The following is a 19,983-nucleotide window of genomic DNA, read 5'->3' as shown; positions in this document are numbered from 1 at the left end:
TTCTGTGATTCTATGGTTCTATGATACAGTACAAACATAAGTTGTTATGCTAAAACAGCAGTTTATACAGGAATAAAACTAAAAGGAGACAAGGACATATTGGTAAAAGGAAAAGAAAGAAACAACTCCTTTTATAGATGGGCAAGGGAAATGTTCCATAGATAGAGGGACAGAAAACAAAAGTGGAAGTATGTACATAGGTAAGTTTCTGTGGAAACATGAGAAGAATGAAAGCAGACAAGTGAAGATGGACAGCAGGAAAGTTAATAACTTGTAGAGATTCAGCACAAACTAACAGCTCTGGCTAAAGGAAGTAGACATCTGGAGTCACAAAGCTCAGGTGCTACAACTGACTGCAACTTCTAAACCAGAATACAAGTTTCTAGGTAAAACTTCAGAGAAGCTTTTTTTTTTTTTTAAATAGTAAATAATATTTAATAAACAACATGAAAATAGCAGAAGGATTTTGAAGAAGACTGCTGTAGTAGAACTGACGGTTCCCCAGCTGATCATCTGACAGCAACATAACATCAATTCTTATTACACATGTAGGTATTCATACAGTCGTTCATTCTGTCCGTCCTTTAAAAATCACAGCTGTGGTGGCACATCTTCCACTTCTCTTGCTTGGCATCAAAGGCTTTGCTTTGCTCCTCAAGCCCTACTTTTCACTATGTTTTAAGGCACCTGCTCTGTCTCCTAGCCCAAGCTATGTTTGGGTCTGGTCTCATACAGCAGCTGACCCACTCAGCTATGTTACCATTTCCAGCCTATACCCATCTTACACCAGGCTGCCCTGCCACTTTCGTTATCCAAGCGTTTATCCCAAGGGAGCTCAAGGCATAACACTATCCAATGCAACTGGTTGAAAATCTGACCAACTAGTTTTCCACTTGGTGATTTGATGAAACAAGGCATTTCATGATTTTATCGATGCTTTGAATGGTCAAACATTTTATTCTGAACTTCTGATACAGTATATGCTCAATAAAATCAACTCAAGTATTTCAGAATATTTCATTCCACAAAACAAGCAAACAATCACCTTTTCTTAACAACACAGGATGACAAAACATTTTGAGCTTTGAAAACCTTCCTCCATATAGAAATTCCATATTTCCTGTCAGTTTTAAGATTGGGACCAGGTTTAATACTGTTGTATAGCTGAATGCCTCTTCCAGAAAAAGGCAGGCCTTTTCAGAAATAACATTGCTATCTTCCAATGCAAGGGGCAGTGTCAGCTTGGTACCACTCTTGCATCATCTTTCTGGCACACAGACTAGTTTTTTCCCCATAACCATTTCATTACTGATGAAACATGGTGATATATTCTTGTTTCTCATAAACACGAATGTGTAACTATGAAAAAAGAGCAGAGTAGTTCTTTACCACAAATCATTTTTGTGCCCATGCAGTTAAATAAGAAAATTAATTTGGTTTAGATATGCTTATGCTTTCTTCTTTGTGGTCACTTTCCAAACCCAAATATCAGAACACTTGCAGAAGCAGCAACCTGGAGGTAAATTAAATAATATACAGAAAAACTAAAGTGTCAACCCATTGAGGTAATTATTTATACCAATAATGTGATTGTGGGAATCATGTTTACCCAAACAGGAGACAGATTCACTATTTTTGACCCTCATGTTTCCATGTAAAACAAAATTATCTGTCCAAAATATCTGCACATGGAATACTGCAAACCAATTTCTTACCTACCATGACTAGATTGAGATTTATCTATAAAAATATTTAGCAAATAATTTCAAAGAAAAAATTTATTCAAGAAATCTACCCAAGCAGGAAAGAGGCCTCAACTTAAGCCAGTTACTCACAATGAATTGTATGTAATATTTCTACAGATAGTTAACAAGGGTGGGATATTACTTCAGGATGATGGCTTTACAATTGCGACAGTTCTTTCCTTCTGCTCCATGGTCAGGTGAGAGAGTTCTGCTATCACATAACCCTTTTCTCAGCTATCTACAATGCAAAAGGAGGAGTCACTGTGTAATGTCTGGATTCCAAAACTCCTTATGACTCACCCTCAAACTAAGTTTTTTAAAAACAAAAGGTATTAGCCAAATGAAATAGGAAAGTTTCTATTTCCAAAACCAAAGAGGAAATTTATGCTCCAAAATGCAAGCCAAGGCAAAATTCCATCAGTACAACAATGTACCAGAGCCTTGACTTCAGCCCAGATTTCTGCTGCCTGCTTTGATATCTTAGGTGTTTTATCTACTCTCTGCAAATCACTACTATGCATGTTGTGAGTTCTCTGTAAGATCCAAAAGCAAAGCAAGATCAGACAATAAAGAGTTATTATGTTCAAAATTACTACCACTGACAAGTGTCCCTGGATTTAGAAGGATGTTCCAGAAAAGGGATAAAGACAGTTATGCCTATACCAGCAGAGGAAAGCTGTGGATTTCAGCAAGATACATACTGGGCTCCCAGAGCAGTCTTAGAAGACACATTTTAGTTCTTCCAACACATAAGGACAGCTATTTAACCATAGTAGAAACATCTTGATTCTTCATATCCTAAAGAGCTTTTCCTCCTCAATCATGTGTTCAGACACTCCCATTCACGTGCAAGTCTTTCCATTTCTGCTCATTGCCCTTAGAATATTCACCTTGCTGAAGCAAAGTACCCAACATGTCCATCACTGTACTGTGCAGTCACCTGGTCTCACCATAAAAGAATATGATTTGATCACATGGAATATAGTTCTTATTTACCGTGCATGCTCCTTATTTCTTCATGTTTTTAAAAATAAGCAGGAAATACCCCCATAGATTGACATAGTAACGGTTGGTCTTTCAAGGTCACTAACGTTGCAAGATAGGTAAATAGTGGCTTAAGGGGCGAATTGTCCTCAAAACCACCAAACATTTTTAGATCACAGAAGTGAAGACCTCCTGCTATTCTCCTTTTGTTAGGTTATTGTATTACAGGATAAAAGGCACCCAGTAGCACAAGTTATTATTGCATGTACACTCTACAGTAAGCCTTAAGATGGGAGACCTCAAAAGCATGTGGGTAAGATAAGTGCCCTTCACAGAAATGACATAGTGAAGCAAAAAAGAATATCAAAAGAAGAAGGAGAGCACCAAGGACTAGACCGTAAAAAAATATATATTGTGTATCAAATACTGGACTCCTTCCTCATGCTAGGACTCTGGTATCCTTCTTCAGTTTGGGTATTGGGCTCTGGTATAATTTTTCAGTTGGGGCAATGCCTTACTTCACTTGCAGTCCCACTGCAAGATGTCAAACAGCATGGCCATATTCAAAGTGAATATATATCAAAGCAAAGCATTCCAGCTATGTTTGTTTCTTAAGAGGGCTCAACTCCTGATGATGCCACAAGAGTACTTTCTGAGTGAGGGATGAGAATAAGACCTTCAAAATTTAGCCCAGTGAGATTTCAAAAGGACTGAAGGAAAGAGAATCACCAAATATATGAAGAGATACAACAAGGGTGAAGTACCTTTGTCGGAGATTTTTGAGTTATGCTTTTGTTTGTAACTATCTGAAACAGAGAAAGAAATAGAGGGTGAATCTTACATGGGGGAAAGGAAGACAAAAGGCAAAGAAGGCAGAAAAAGAGAAGGAGAAAGAGAAAGAAAATATAAGAGATGATTTATTATAGGGCAAAGGGAAGTGGAGTCTTGCTGAGGACTTAATTTTATTTCCTTCATGCAAAAACACCAAGAGCAGCAGCAGCAGCAGGTGGCAAACATGCAAGTCAGAGAGCAGCAGAATATTTTGCTGGAAGGGAAAAGATGAAGCCCTGAGTGCACCGAGCTGGTAGGACCAGGCTGGAAGCAGAATCAGCTGTCTGGGTGCTACTTACTGTCACAGACATAGGGTTTGTCATGATCATCCTGGGAGGCAGCATCATTCCGTCTCCTGCCACCTCCAGATCCCCGAGCCTGCAAGGACAAGAGGAATGTTAACATTATTCCACTGCCCCTCAAGTATCCTTGTGCCCCGCACCCTCCTATGAAAAATGTGCAATGTAAACTAAACAAATCCTCAGCTTCCATACAGTTTGTCAAGGGTGGGCTTGACCCTTCATATCCTAAGATATGCACTATATTAATGGACCTTGTAACGCAGTGGAGATGCCCTCCACAGATAACCCAAACTGTTCATCCATAGCAGTAGGTCACTGCCAGCGCATATTCAGTTGAGTATCATCACACATTCATTTCTGAAGATGTTCAAATACCTTGCTTAACTGAATATGAATGAATGAATAGATGAACAGGTGTTAGAGGATAAATATAACCATTAAATCAGCCAGAAAACAGGCCCCAAATAAAACAGAGGTAAAATTATTTCCTTTAATATTTTCAAAGGGGGTTGCTTGTTTTGTCTTGTTTTGTTTTCTAGCTGAAAAGCAATGTTTTGAAATGGCCTTCTGGGACAAAGATACCATGGCTAATTATAAAATGGAGCTTTGGTCAGTTAGTGGAAAAGATTAGGTAACATGGCTACCTCCAACAACAGAGAACAGGAATTACCCAGGAAGGTCTCTGCAGTTCTGTGTTCCTACAACATACCAAGTTGGCAGCCCTGGAAACTGGAAAGATCTGTTTCTCCACAGCACAGACTGCTCTGTCCTGAGCTCCAGGGGTAAGAGTGGAATTCAGCATCAAATTGGTCCTGACCCTTCTCAGCTGAGATGCCAGCAAAAGGACAGCTCCTATCTCTCCAGTGGTGGAGGCTGTGATGTGGAACTGGGAACTGAGCCAAGGCCTTCAATGCTTTCATGTTCACTAATGTACAGTGTGCAGATGACAATAATTTTAGACTTGATCTTTATTTGAGGAAGTGATATGCAGGTGGACGGCTAGATAGCCCTTTATTAATTCTGCCAGCTACTCTGTTCCTGGGTAAAAGCAACAGAATTGTTTCTGTTGCTCCTCTTATTAAACTGTTGATGTTTCTCACCCTAGACAAGGCCACCTGACTCAAATCCTTCAAGCTTTTGCATGTGAAAATAAGAAAGGGACAGAGCTTCATCAAGTAAAGCTGGAGAAGATGTAGAAATTCTAAGACTATTAGTACCCCAGACACAAAGGGGTCGTAGGAGCTCTGTCCCTCTTCCACGGATTTGGGACTGAACTAGCACTATTCGAGCTGCATTCCATCAGACATCTAAAGGAACAAGGAACAGTTTTACACTGGCCTGCCAAAGTCTGTCAAAACGGGGATTTAGAAAAACTTCACACATATTTCCCCGGGATTGCTCAGATCTAACTCTTAACACAGTCCTGAAGGAAAGACATGGATTTGCAGCTGTCTGGATGGGGTAAATACTATTAGGTATGGCAAGTATAGCTCTGTCTTCTGCAAAGACCTCTGTGCAGATCAGCACACATGTGCAGAGCGAGATTTGTAAGGGTGAACTGAAAAGCAGTTTCACCCTGGAAAAGGCCCCAGCAACAATTGTTTGGTGGAAGCTACTTTACTGACCATATCACATAAAATCATCTTACTAGTCTGCAATATTTTCTCTCTGACTGCCAGCTCTGTAAACCCACTCTGGGCTATGAAATCAATCCCAGGCTAGTTCCTTTCTTCCCTCACTACTGCAAAATGTGCTGCAAGCTGAATTTCAGTCTGTGGCAGCTCCTATACAACCCTCAGCTCATCAGAGAGTCTTCACAGAGACAAGTGATTGGCCCTTAATAAATATTTCTGCTGGTACCCGGATTAGGATCCAATTTCCCTATCCTACCAGCTGCATTGGCTTTTCAGGGCTGTGAAAAAACTGTAAAGTCTTATTTTTGTTACTAGTCAGTAGGTCTGTCTCTGTTTACACACTGAGAACGGATCTGTTGAGTAAGAAGGTACTATTTTTACATAGGCACCTTTCAGAATAGGATGGTAATTTAAGGTCTGTTGCTCGGAGTTTCGCTAGTCTTACAGCCAGCTGTTTCCCTTCAAACCGTTCTCTACAGAAACGCAAGGGTACAGCATTCATGTCATGACCACATGTCAGATATACTTTTTCATGCACTGAACACACAGGGGGAGATTTTTCAAGTCAATGACTTTCACTGGGACTTGGGTTCCTAAATGTCTTTAGTGCCTTTGAAATTGTCCCATGGGATACCCAGCTGACGAGCAGACAATCTGTACAGGTGCAGCTGCATTCCTCTCATATCTCCTAGCAAACTATCCTTCCCAGCTCCTACCACATTCTCCCTGTCCAGCAAAGATACTAAAAAGCTCCTTCCATAAATCCATCTCTTCAGCCTCCAGTGTCCTTCCTAATGCTCCCACGATTTCAGGGCTAGCCTTGAGGGGATAGTAAACAAAGCAGCTGCCCCAGAGGAACTAAATTGAGTGCCCCGTGCTTGCTGTCAGCACTCCAGTCTGTTGAATTCAGTCATCCACGACTGCCTTCATTCTCCTGACGGGATGCAGCAAAGACTACGAGACTTGACTTGTGAGGCCTGGAAGCCGTGGCATAGCAGCCTTGAAGCAGCCCTGAAGCAGCCAGAGAGAGTAGCCAGAGGGACAGATGGAGAGTCCAGGATTAAAAATAAAATCATGCTGTAGGGAAAGGAAGGGGCATGTGCAATTTGGAAAGTCCAGAGCAGTAATTCTGTTGCATTAATCCTTCATCAATGCTGTCAGCCCTTCTCACTCCTTCTCTGAATCCCGAAAGGCCACACTCTGCAGGATCTAGTTTCCTATGCATGTCCTTCCCCTCTTCTGCCCTCTAAAAATACCCTAACCAACTCCTTCCCAGAAACAAAGTGCTGCCCAGGTTTCATGTCCCCTAATTCCAAATTCTTAGCCTCAATTCCCTACACTGGGTCAGTCTCACACTAGAAAAGGGCTGCTTGAAGAGTGGCAAAACACTCGTAACCAGATGTGATTCAGGCTTACCAGTTTTCAACAGCTAGAAAATCTGGCCCTAATTTTGAAATCCTAATTTATACCACATTTTGCTTTGGTTATTGATGCCATCAAATAAAAATGAAAATTGCTCAAAGTATTTGGCACTCTTCAGATTTATCTTTTTTGCACTGAATGAAGCCAGGGCACTAGGAGCAGGAGTTAGTTGCAAGAAAAAGGCAAGCGATCCTGCTGCTTCCATACTTAATAGGGGGCCGGTTCTAGGGCAGAAAATAAGACATAAATTTATGCTTCAAAATGAATGGCACATCTAGTACCCTCCAACTCCTTTCCCTACAGTAGCAGAGAAAAAGTAACAGAGTTATTCTGAAACAGTTTCCTGAACAGGGGAGTAAAACTTCGCACATAACAGTAACTTCAGGACTTTGTTTGTGTAGGCCTGGGATATATGAATACGGCAAATTCCCTTCTGCTGAGCAGTATATCTCCTTTAGCTGTTCACTCCCTTTCACTCACCCTAACCAGCATGCGCAATTCATGTGAGAGCAACTTATTAGAAAAGAGCTGTTAGCCTGGAATATTAGTTGATCGCTACAGTCAAGCTTGTGTGCATGTATCAATTCTAAGTCCTGGTTTTGGTTACTGGTTCATACAAATTTTCTGAAACTTACATTTTTCTGGAAAATTTTTTTCCAGGTGGGGGTCTTTGGCTAAGAAAGAAAGAAAGAAAGAAACTGGTTCAGGTGATTTTGAGAATAAGGAAGGTGAAATATATACTTATCCAATTATTAAAGTGCTTTGATCTTATATTAAAGGACTTAAGCTCCAAAATAAAGAGGAGCAGAAAACTGAAACAACACAACAACAGAAGAAACCAAAAGAGAGGGTCTGATGCACAAGTACATTGCAAGTATTCAATGTGGTTTCATGTCTCTCTGTTATTCAAAAGCTATTATATCCTGCTCATTTGGCCTAAAATGTGGCCTTTCTTGCTTGACTCCTACAAACACATCAAAAGGTACTTCTAGAGCTCCTGTGCCCCTGCAGCATCTGCTGGAGCCAAAGAGAGATGAAAATGCTTGAAACTTCTGAGAATTGTGTTCACGTTTATTTAGATGCCTAGCTTATGGGGCCACAATTGAAAATGTTGATTCCAAGTTTTAAAATGTTGGCCTCATTACTTAACTGGTGCCCTGCTGAAATTATGAAAAGACATCTTAGGTAAGAGAAGGGACACAGACTCCCCTAAGGGTAAAATATTGCCCATTTTAAGCAAATGGAAGATTTGCCATGGGCTCAAGAGGGCCAGTGTCAGCCACAAAGTGCTACCTTGGAGAAAGCTGCAAAACATATTAACACAGTTCAAGTTACTTTTATTAATTTTTTTTTGGCTGTCATGACTGAATTTGTTGCTTTTCTGTAATTAGTAAATGTTGTTTTAAAGTAAGAGCATTGTAATAGCAGGATGTCATCATAATTATTACAGTTTACATTACAATTGTAAATACAACACTTTAATAAATTTACCCCAACTTTTTACTCTCAAAATAGTCTTTTTTCTTGGTAATTCACAAAAATAAACTGAAAAAATATTAAAAATCTTTGACCGTATGACTGAAAATTACCTATAGTGTTATCACTATCATATATCCATAGATAAACACTTTGCATATACCATACACGTGACAAATATACACTAGAAAGCAGAGGTTTGCTTCCTTCCTTCCCATTCCAGTAAACTCTCCACCTACCCGTCCTCTAGGCCTGTTCTTTCGTTTTGGAATATCTTCTTCCAGATCCTCTTCCTCATTCGCTTCATCTGCATTTTCATCATTTTCTAAAACCCTCTGTGGTTGAGAAATAAACAGGAATGGTTAGAAGAAAAGATGACACATACAACCAACTGCTGCTCTTTACCACAGAGACTGCAGGTTATTAAATTACAGTTGATTAATGATATAATGCCAAATCAGATCCCAGAACCCCTACTTCTTTCCACTAAAGCAAAATTTGCTTTCCCTTCCACCCTCAGTTCTCCGGGGAGTTCTTATTAAAAAATACCCCTGATATCAGTCAACTACGAAAAAAAGGTTCCTAAGAAATAATAGTGGCATCACTGAGCACCGATACCTCAAGACAACACAAGTATTAGTATGCATAACTGCAGGCCCTGTCTGGGAATTTGTTTGCATGATTTTTTTATTTTGGTTTCTTGCACCTTAAATTGTTTTGTTTTCCTCTAATGTTGAGAATGCACTTTAAGAAGACAAAAATCAGTGTTTTTCTCCTTGGCAGCTCACAATTTTCTTTGTTTAGCAAAAATAGAGAAAATTCCTCCATATATTCCAGCATGTTTAGTGGATCTAGAAAGTAACACCTTTCAGGGCTTACACCACAGGTACAACTCTGTAATCTGGAAGCAGAGGTCTTGCTGCATGAGAATGCTGGGGAAGTACAGGTCTCATTGAAGTTAATAGGAACAATAGCAATAGTTCTTTCAATTAATTATTTAATAGGAACAATAATTCATCATCTCACAGTAACTGTGAGATGCCCAATCCTTTTATCTTGATCTTTTGAAATGTAACCTCTATAGAATCAAACACAGGCTGCTGCCCTGAAAACATGCACAAGTCAGACTTGCACAGACAAAGGCAAGACAAACCATCACAGCACTAATGTGGAAAGAAGTCCCATTGAAATCCCCTCAACCCTTGGCATGTCTGCTAGAAATACAGAAATGGGCCCCAGCCACTCCTACCATTCATGGTGCGGCACCATTTCATAAGGGACTAATCTGGAATCACTAACTTATCTTTGCCATGCCACCATTCATTTGAATTACAACATGCAGCCACGATGCAGATTCAGATCAGTGACATTAAACTGATGGGGAGGTTTTTCAGTCTTACTGTATTTGTCCCTTCCCTATAATTTCTACTTAACAGCTATTTGAGAGCCAGCAGAGGGAGAACAGAAGCATATCACAGTTGCTTTCTCTTCTTCCTACATACCTCAGGCACCAAATTCTGAATTTGTGGGAAAGAATACAACACAAATTTCACTTTTAAAAAAGCCTGTATTTGGAAGACCAACTATACAAGTTTATTCTTATTTTATCAGCTAAATTTTTAAGACTAATATTGGACAGTGTCCCTTTTAAAAAGTACAAACAACTTTTAGAACATGGTAGAGGATCAAGTCTTCATTTGGGTTTTGCTCCTTTTATTTTTAAATCCTAGGAGGCTATTAATGAGGTCAGACCATCATGAAATACAATTTCACATAATACTAGAGTACTAAATACTAGAAGGTGTAAAAGTTAAGCAAGCTCCAGTTCTGCATACATAAAATGTTTCTTCAAAATTCATGCAGTTGCATATATTAATTGACTTCGTCTTAGGAAACTGAAGCAGTTGGAAAATGTTATACATGAGGAGACTAGTGGTATGTAGGAAAATAAGCAAACTTACTGATACAAGTTTAGATTTTCACACTGCTTCATACTTTAAAGTATCTCCAAAAAAAGAGAAGGCTGCAACCATATCATACGTGGGAGGGGAAGGAGCTAGTTTACAACAATAATACTACACAAGAGCAGTTAAGAGAAATATTACAAACCACTTTCTTTGTTTAAAATTGCAGCATCAATTTAGGAAAGAGATAATAAGTAACCAAGTGTGAATTTGGTGACACTGCCAGGGTAATGACTTTAATCCTTGACAGAAGGGGCATAGCCTTTCTGATGCATGGTCAAAAGGCTATTCTAAGCCTACTCCAGCAAACGATGGAGACACACATTCAATACCAATTTACTGTAGGGCAAAATCGTCAACCCTGTTAAATATCAACTGTACAGCAGGTCCCAATGACTGCAACTATTTAGCAGGGGGAACCCTTACCCTTTTTAGCAACGTAACTTTTCTTTTCCTATTCTGTCTTCCTAAAACAGTTCCCCAGCCCAATGTACTTCAGTGCAGCTAAGCGCCAAGTCTTCTTCTCCTGACAGATACTATGAGTTTGAGAGACCAGTAAGTGGCTGGAGCTGAGGTGGGAATCACAGCTATGTCTATCCTACCTGCTCACTCTCACCACCACTGAGGCTGGGCCCTTTCAAGTTACAGCACAGAAGAGCATGCAAAGGAACAAGAGAGAGATTTGCATTCGCTTATTTGTCATATGGATAAAAGGCACTGGTCATGATTTTGATCTGGTACAGCCTAGCTGCCAGGTGCCAAAGTACATGCTGAAAGCTGGCTACTAGTAAAGGCTTTGGCAATTGTTGTTGTATAGACTGAATCCAGATAAACTGTGCTTGCAGGAAAAACAACAGCAAGACATGCCTTTTGCATCTGTTCTGATGAAACTAGCATCCAGGTGACAGGTCACAGCTACAGCAGTTTAGCTCAAACTTTTTTGTATATTTTTGCACCCCCTCCCTGCTCTGCAATGCCGACTTGGGTCAGTTCCACTGTCTCTGAAGTCTCTTTCCTTGGACTGCTGCTGAGGATAATTCAGAGCTCAGATCACACAGTGACATCCAAAGGCACTTGTTGATCTCATAAGGATGCTGCACCATGACTTCTTGTGACCTTGGAAGCAGGTATAAACAGAGCTTTAGGGCTCTCGGCTTAATAGACCCAGATACACTACTGAAGGAGGAAACACAGAGTGGGCCTCATGCCAAGCTTTTCCCCACTCCATGAGCATGGGATGCTTCCTCTTTGATGGTGCCCCTTTACCTGTGTAACTGGGAATGGGAGACCTAATTTTGCTGACCTTACATATGTGAAATTTCTAGCAAATAGACCAGTAGGACTGAGCTCCAAGTAAAATAGATTTCATGCCCATGCTCTTCTGTTTCATTTGGCATGGGGCTGCCCACTTAATTTTTCACTAGTTTTAGGTATAGATGCAACACGTACCTCAGCCAAAATTAACAAATTTGACACATTGCCAATGGCTCTCACCTAAAAATCACTAATAGACTCACAGCACAATGGTGTTTTAGCGTCACCAAAGATGTGCTGCTGCTCCCCAGGGAGAGGCCTGCTTTCCTAGCCATTTAAGATGTCTTTATAAAGTGACATGCACTTATATAAGAACACTTTATATTAGCTGAATTCCTTCTATGACAGACCCACAAATGTGTTTCTAACTTTCAAACTATAATGCATGTGAAAAGGCAATATTTCTCATACCTGCATCACTAATAATAACTGAGATAATTAAGATTAGAATATTTTTAATTATTTATTTTGCTTGTATAGTTCCTGAAGGCTTCTCAGTATAAAAAAAACCAGACAAGGCAATGACACGTTTTTGTCTACAGTCCGCAGCTGTGATTCCAAATTCAAACCCATGTCCAAATTCACTTTAAATATGAGGCACTAAAATTCAGTTTATGGTTGGGACCCATCTCTGCTTGTCAGTTTTATATGTAATCATCTCATAGTGCTGCAAAACAAATTCCAACACAGAAGCTGTGCAGAACACAGCCAAACAACTGAGATTCTTGTGACATGAGAAGCGTGCGAGATCCCAAGTTCATTTTGAGCATCACAGTGTAGCACAATGGTTTGATAACATTTTGACAGTAGAATGACACAACTATCAACAGATGCACCGTTCTGCCACAGGACAAAATCTGCTAGGCTTAAAGACAAATGGTAAAATCCAGCCCTGCTGTCAGGGCATGGGGCTCTCCTTTACCTGGATTTCTTGTATAGTGTCTTCCTCTTTAGTGTCCGTTTTTTTCTCTATTCCCTCTCCACGCAGCAAGGCTTCCAGAGTTGTACTTTCTGATGTGAATCCATCTTTTTTCAGAGGCAGATCAACTTCTGAAAAAAAAACCACACTGACTGTATGTGTCTCCCTCAGACAGCTAACAAGCAGAAGGACAGAGATGACAAGCAGAAGACTGACAGACTTTCAAGCTTATTTCTATCCTGAAAGAGAGTTCTTCAAGTTCTTCTTTTAACCACTAAGGATCCCCATATAGGATTCATTTCTGTCTTACTGAAAACCTGGTATCTTTTCAGTTGCTGTGTTTGCTTACAGGAAAAAAAAGGCTGGACATGTTGTATCAGGAGGAAATAAATGGAGAAAAAAAATCCTTTTCCTTTATGTAAACTCCCTATGCTTCAAATAAAGAACAAAACCAGGGCTTTCTAAGATACTGAAATATCAAATATGAAGATCTGATCTCCTGAAGTAGAAAAGTATTTTAATGCAATTTAGCATCTGGCACAGTTTATACAGCACAGCTTCAAGCAGCATTCTCCTACACCAGGGCATGTTCTACACGTGGAGAAGCAGAAAGCTAGTGTGTCAGGCCAATGCTGAGAACTTAAACTGAAAAAATAAAGGGATGTGTCTTGAATTTTCATTTAATATTGACTAGATAAAATCTTCAGTTTGCTGTAAATGGGCCCACACCAATGAAGAAACACAAGTCAGCACAGCTGTGAGTGCAGAAAATAGCCCATAGAACAGGACGACCCCCAGCCGGTGCAGGAAGAGCCAAAGGCTGGCCCAGGGGCAGGCCTGGGGCATGGGACTCCAAGAGACAGTGCAGGTTTATGAGGAAGCTTGATGCAACCTGCTGTACAAGTGAAGGAACAGAGACTTATTCCCCTTCCGAATGCTGCCACCAGATTATGAGGCTGTGCAGCAGGCAGGCAAATACAGCATGTTAACTTTAGCAAGATGTTAAAATACACCTAGGGAAGAATTCAGTTTTCCTTGTAGATCCTGGCCTCTACTCCAATCGTGCAGGAGTTTTCAGAGCAACCCTATGGCAGGGAGACATTCTGAACATCTCTTTTACCTGACAATGCCAGATGTTGATTTCTCAAGTACTCCCTGCCTTCTAAAATTAATTCCTTCCTCTAGGCCAACAGATTTATAAAGTAATAATGTACAGGACCGATGCTCACAAATCAGCATCTGGTCTCCTTATTTCATAGGTCTGTCCACTTCTTATCTTTTAGGACTGTGTTGTGTTCCCCAGTTTGCCTGAAGCTCCCTGTCTTTCTATCACCATGAGTTGTAAACTCTGCACGGCAGAAATTCATGTGTTTATAAAGCCCCAAATCACTCCTGCAATCCAAAAAATGAATGAACACTTCCACCTGGGACAGTAAAGTATAATCTGTTTCTTGGGGGCAATTGCATCTCAGGAATATGTTTGTTCTATATATGAAAAACTCTAAGCCAGCAAATGATTCAGGGTCCCTGATCAGTGCTTCCACAACATGCTTGCTCAAGTCTTCTGAAGAGAGAGAGCATTGCTCAGCCAATAACCACAGAAAATCCAGCAAAAATTCCTGCAAAAGCTATTCTATTCATAGAGGGAAAGGCTGAGTACAAACCATGCAGAAAAACCAAACCACTGGGATTTTCAAAGGGAACTCCCAGGACAAGCCACACAATGGGTTGGGGTCAACAGTGAATTGATCCCCCTTCTCATCACAAGGAGGTCTATTCAGTCAGGCCTCTGTTTTCATTATTAAGCTCTGCACACACACCCCATTATGCCACCTTCCCCAACTTCTCCCTTACTTGAGCTATAAAAAAGAGAAGTCAACAGAGAATCATACAGATTGAATTTCCCTGTATGAACTCCTAGTACCTCCCTCTGGATGCTAAATCCAGACATTTCAATAGAAAGAAGGGATTTTTGACTTGATTTATGTGCAAATCCCAACACTTGAATCTAAAGTCACTAAGGAACCTCCATAATCATCTCTGGCTGTCGGCTTGGCTTGGTTTCAAAGTCCTGTGCTTAGGTGCAAAAGGGCATTTGCTTTGCATTTAGAACCTTGTGGGACTGCAAAACCCAAGGGGTCATCATACATTCAGCAAGAGAAGAAGCTTCAAGCAAGCTCAAGGGCATCAGAAACAAACATCTCTTCACTGTGACAAGCTATGCCTGTCTCTGGATACCAATACACTCAGCAAACAAATGCATTTGAAAAAGGGAACGAGCAAGGAAAGGGTGAGGGATAAGTAAAACATATATGAAAGTAAAACTACTTCCTGTTTGTTCCAGAGATATTGAACATTAAGTAAGAGGGAAAGGTAGGCTTTAAGGTCAAAAAATGGCAGCTGTCTTTAATAGGCATGTTTGGGTTTTGTGGTGCTGCTACTTCCCACCCGCAACACTCCAGGAGACTTTTCATCCAAAACTCTCAGAGCACTTTTTAATTATTAAATTTAACATCCCACTGACAAGTCAGTGTGAGGTAGTACTTTTATTCCCAGTTTACTGATGGGGAGATTGAGTCACCAAGAAGTTAAGTTAGGGAGCAGGAAATCCAGCTAAAAGAAACTCAGGGCAGCTGCCTCCCATCCGCCCACTAAACTTACTGCTATTCAACTCCTTCATTTTCTTCTCCACTGGTAGCTTCTACGAGTCCACTTTCATCCCTAAGTAGCTCTAGAAAGTGGGAAATGGCAGACACTATCTTAACTGGAATGTAAAGTTTATGGTATAAAAACCTACAAAGGTCCAAAGCCAACCTCTTAGTAATGAATTCAATCTTTGTAATGAATTCAGTCCTTCCTGGAAGATGGCTAGTCTGTAAAGGATACAGTAATGAAGACAGGAAATTACGTTTCCAAACCACTTTTTGAATCCTCAGAGATAAAAGTCTCCAAAAATCTAAACGATGGCTCAGTTAACCTAGAGAAATAGTTAAACACTACTAGGGATCATTAAATTCATTTCACTAAATCCCTAATTTAGTCTTTCCTATTTAACTCTCCAGGATTTTCCCACAAAAGCTAGAAAAGTATATTTTCGTCTTATGCCTGTACCCTACAGAAAACTGAGAAGCCAACTCAATGCCTGAAATGTATTTTTGTTGTGAAAGATCAAGGCTTCCCCCAGACCATGGGAACTGCTGTATGGAAGAAAATCGGGGTCCGTTCCACCCACTGTCCTGCTTATGAAGGCACCAGCTAACGTCAGAAGCTTCAAACAAGGCCAGAGAGAGTCTTCTAGGCTTGAGAAATTAAGCCATGACCCCACACTTGCCTCTCTTTGCTTTGATATTTGTTGTGCTGTACTATGCAGTCACATCAGATGCTGCAGAAGAAGGTATGAGTGTCTGTCAGGAGAGAAATGCAAAGAAAATAATCTACCCTAATACTACATTTCATCCTGATCTCTAACAGGTCAGTCCTGAGGGATAAATGCAGTATCACTTGCAGTTATCCTAAATCCTGGGTCTTCTGGAAATGCATAAATAGCCCAGCCCTTTCTGAATTTTTATATACTTTTGCCCTCGATGTTTTCCCACCTGAGTGAGTTCAACAGTTAAACTATGGTTTGAAGGGAGTGTTTCACTTTATTGCTTGCCCCCTTGTTCTTGCTATGAGACAGGGAAGATAGAAGTTCCTGACCAAACTTTTTCTGTCATTTCTTTTTATTCCTCTCCTTTTGAAGATAAACAGTCACAATCTTTCCTATTACTCTGCTGTGGGAAGTTTTCCATATGGCTTTATCCTGTCAGAGCTCTCTGACTTCCTCTTATTTTTCAATAATCTTCCCAAGATGCACCAATACTGCACCTGATATTTTCAGATGAAGCCACATCCCCCATTTAAACAAATGCATTACAATATTCTTTATATTACCCTTCAGGCAGTGTCCTGCAATGTCCAATCTAAGCAGAATTAGGAACCTTGTAAGAGGAACAAGAACTTCCCGTAAGTAATACTTTCAACACACAGGTGACAAATTAAAATGTCCCTCCCGCCGCCCATTCACCAAGCACATTCAGACCTCACCAAGGAAGCCCACGCAGACCTCCCTGGCCACAATGGCTCTAAATAACTTTGTACTATGTACAAATCTTTGTAGTTTACAAAACATTCCCTCCCTCCAGTTTGTTCATTACTACATTACACAACACTGGACCAAACACCAAACCTTGATGCACCAGCTGTTAGCCTTTTTTTATAATGAAAGTTCTTTGTTTCATTGTGTTCTTTGTTTCATCTTTTATACTAAAAGTTTTGATCCAAGACAATGCTTTGATCCTCTTTGGAGGCCTATTACATACCAAAGGTCTTCAGAAAGTCTAAGTAAATTGTCAACCCCCTTACCTATTAGTCCTTTACATATCATGTAAAGAATTTTAAGAAAGTAGTAAGACATGCTTTTCCTTGGTAGGAAGAAAAAAAGTAGTCAGTTAGAACCTCCTATATCATCATTTCCCAGGTGCTTTACTGCTTATACCTAATTACCATTTCAATCAATTTCTCAAATGTTCATGTAGAATTTATGGGTCTTTAAATCCTTGAATCACATCCAAATCCTTTTTAAATATAGGTAATAACATTCGCTACCCACTAATTGTTGTAAATTCTTTCTATTGTAACTCCTAGTTTGTATCACAAGTTCTTCTTCAGATGTTGCAATTTCAGAGAACATAATCTTTATTACAAGTAATAACTACTAGTAAAAGCACTGTAACTAAAAGCTTACTCTTTTATATAAAAACTTTAAGAAGGTTTGTAGATAAATTTCCTTTTGATTAGTATTGCAAATGCAATAGCACCTGGTTAGTGTAGGAGATACAGGAAATAGTCAGAACCATACAAAATAGAAGTGTCAAATCAACAAAAATCATCAATGAAAAATAAAATGTTATTTAAGAATTCTTCCTGTTTTAATAAACCATGGTATTATTGGTGTCACAGCTAAATATTGTGCATATATTATAAATTCAAATATGTGTGTGCATATAATTAAAATTTGTTTCTTAACTTGGCAGAGTCCCTTTCATAATGATTAAATTAACATGGTTATTTCTGCTTACCAGCTCAGTGCAGCAACCCCTCTATTTATCAAGGTCCTTAGACCATGGTGGTAGAATCTGAATGAGCACCCGTGCCAGCATCATTCCTGTATCTGTTTTCTATTGAACTGCTGCCTCCAAAAGAAGCTAATTTTCACAAATCCTACAAAATGGTGGGCTTTTTCAAGTTTTGATTCACCAAAATAGCTGCAAATTCCTGTCCTTAAATATGCTACGTTTGGTTTACAATGTATTGGGAGCTAAGCAACTTTTCTGTGTCTCTCTGAAACGTAAATTAAAAACAACCATCCCTTTTTCTATACAGTGCAATGTATTTGTTTTACAATGGATCATTTCCATCTCCACAGTAGCAGCTGCCACCCAAGCCATCATCTCTGTGCACTCGTAAGCAGCTCCATTTCCAGTTCTAATTGGGAACAGAGATACTTATTGGGTGAGTTCCAGCATGATCTATCATGCCAGAGACAGCTACTATGCAAACCAAAGCAATCCGGCTTCCAAAAACCCTCTTAGACAAACACTGACTTTGCACATAGATTCTTGCATTTTTGTTTCTTGGTGCTGGGTTTTTGGAACATAAAAAGTGGCAGAGGAAACTATACATTAAGAGTCCATGAAGTGCTGTTTAAGATGGATAAATCCGAGGATATTACCTTAATAACCACTACCTCTTTAAAATCATATAGGTGGTCTAAAAAAGCCACCTAATTCACAGCAAACAGAACTACTGCTGAGTGAATGCAGCCACTAAGCTCATTAAGAGGATGTGGCAGGATGTGTCTGAAAGTGCAGTGCAGTGGCTCAGCAAGCAATTAAATCCCATGACAGTTTAAAATGAGAATCTATCAGTGTCACAAGAGTGTGAAGCCTCAGCATCTCTGCTGTTCCCACCCCCAGCGTTTTATTTATGATGGCGTATTGGGAACATGGGAAGTCAAAAAGATTATAATGAAATATGCCATATAAAAACCAGATTAAGCCTGCTCTTCTTTGGGGAAATATGCAGAGAGAGAAGCTGTCTGTTAGCTGTCGAGTTTGCAAAAGATACCATCTTTTGGGATGGTGCTCTCTGCCAGCAGACAGAGTGCCCCAGGGGAAATGGTGGTGAAAAACCCAGACAAGCAGCATCCATCCATCCATCATACGCTCATCTCCACATCTCCAAGGCACAAATATAGCGTTAGAGTGCAAAGGGTGGGGGCAGGGGGGGATGGAATCCCTTAAGAAAGAAAGAGGAGACAATGCCTTACGTGAATAGCTGGATTTTGTAGCTTTTCTGTGTGTGTACAACCAGCCTCTCCTTAGCTTGTTTGCTTGCTTGCTTGTTACGTTCATGGCCAGTACAGTGATTTGCTAGCGTCCTTGGAATTGATGCATTCACAGCAGTGACCAGAACCAGGTGTACTAAAGGCAGGGCTCTACAAGCTTTTTTTGTAAGCGTGCCTCTGCCAGCACAGCACAGCACAGATCTTCACTCCTCCTGCAGATCTGGATCTTCAAAACGCTTTTTTCACTGCACCATCTCCTGCTATCCCAGGGGCAGATGCTCACATTGTTGCTGTTATGCTTTAATCCCGACCTTCCACAGTGCCTGCTACCCCAGCCTGTTCTCCCAACACTACTGCAATTCAGCACCCATCTGTAGCAAACTTGTCAGTGCCAGTTCTACACTTACAACCCTCTCCAACTCTGGTCCACAGGACCTCCTGCCAGCCCAGCCCTGGGCCTCCCTTGAGACCAGACTACTGATAACACAGACTCTCACATTGAGTCCATAAAGCCAAACAAATGCCCCTAGAGACTAGTAAACATCAAATTCACTTTATTTTTAATCCAAGCCAGATGCAATAAAGCCATGGCTGTACTGGAGATTGTAAGGCTACTCCAGTAACTCTTTGTCTCCCCCACCAATTCCACCCTCAAACCTCATGTATATTATTGCACTCTCAAGGTAAACAGGGCCATGGTGAGAACAAGAATCCAGTCAAAGGGAATGATAAACCAGTTTTAGAAGCAAGACTACTTGAAAGCAAAAGAGTATTTCTTTCCTCAGAAACAAACCATTTTGTGTGGAAAGAATAGTTTGGAGGACTATCTGCCATTAAGTGGAAACTCCTCTTCAGGCTGGAGCCATGGGATCCTATAAAGCTCTGAAATGAATCTTAGTAAACACTTGTTGCAAATTTTAGGCACTACTGAGCTTTGCCCTAGGGAGCACTGGGAGACTGGAAAATCCCAATGTCTCCCTAGCACCTCTTCCTGCAAAGCTGCT

General features: G+C 40.3%; 1 protein-coding gene across 9 annotated transcripts in view; it reads right to left on the bottom strand.

Annotated features, from left to right (window-relative positions):
* The window catches only part of DPF3 (double PHD fingers 3), a 168,790-nt gene that overhangs the window by 55,521 nt on the left and 93,286 nt on the right, over positions 1–19,983 (bottom strand). For 6 of the 9 annotated variants that reach the window (XR_008234443.1, XR_008234442.1, XM_052782288.1 and 3 more), the window contains exons 4-7: positions 12,595–12,722; positions 8,634–8,729; positions 7,554–7,592; positions 3,860–3,938 (exon numbers count right to left, since the gene is read on the bottom strand). Coding sequence is in view for 6 of the 9 variants with exons in the window: in XM_052782288.1 (XP_052638248.1) it covers positions 3,860–3,938; positions 7,554–7,592; positions 8,634–8,729; positions 12,595–12,722 (342 nt within the window). In the remaining 3 variants the exon portion in view is untranslated. Of the gene's footprint in view, positions 1–3,493; positions 3,536–3,859; positions 3,939–7,553; positions 7,593–8,633; positions 8,730–12,594; positions 12,723–19,983 lie in introns of all 9 variants that reach the window. The other 3 variants (XR_008234444.1, XM_052782289.1, XM_052782293.1) reach the window with 2 other exon arrangements.

The sequence above is a fragment of the Harpia harpyja genome, chromosome 3, assembly GCF_026419915.1.
Source record: "Harpia harpyja isolate bHarHar1 chromosome 3, bHarHar1 primary haplotype, whole genome shotgun sequence".
Classification (NCBI taxonomy): Eukaryota; Metazoa; Chordata; class Aves; order Accipitriformes; family Accipitridae; genus Harpia; species Harpia harpyja.
This window is presented reverse-complemented; position numbering and strand designations above follow the sequence as displayed.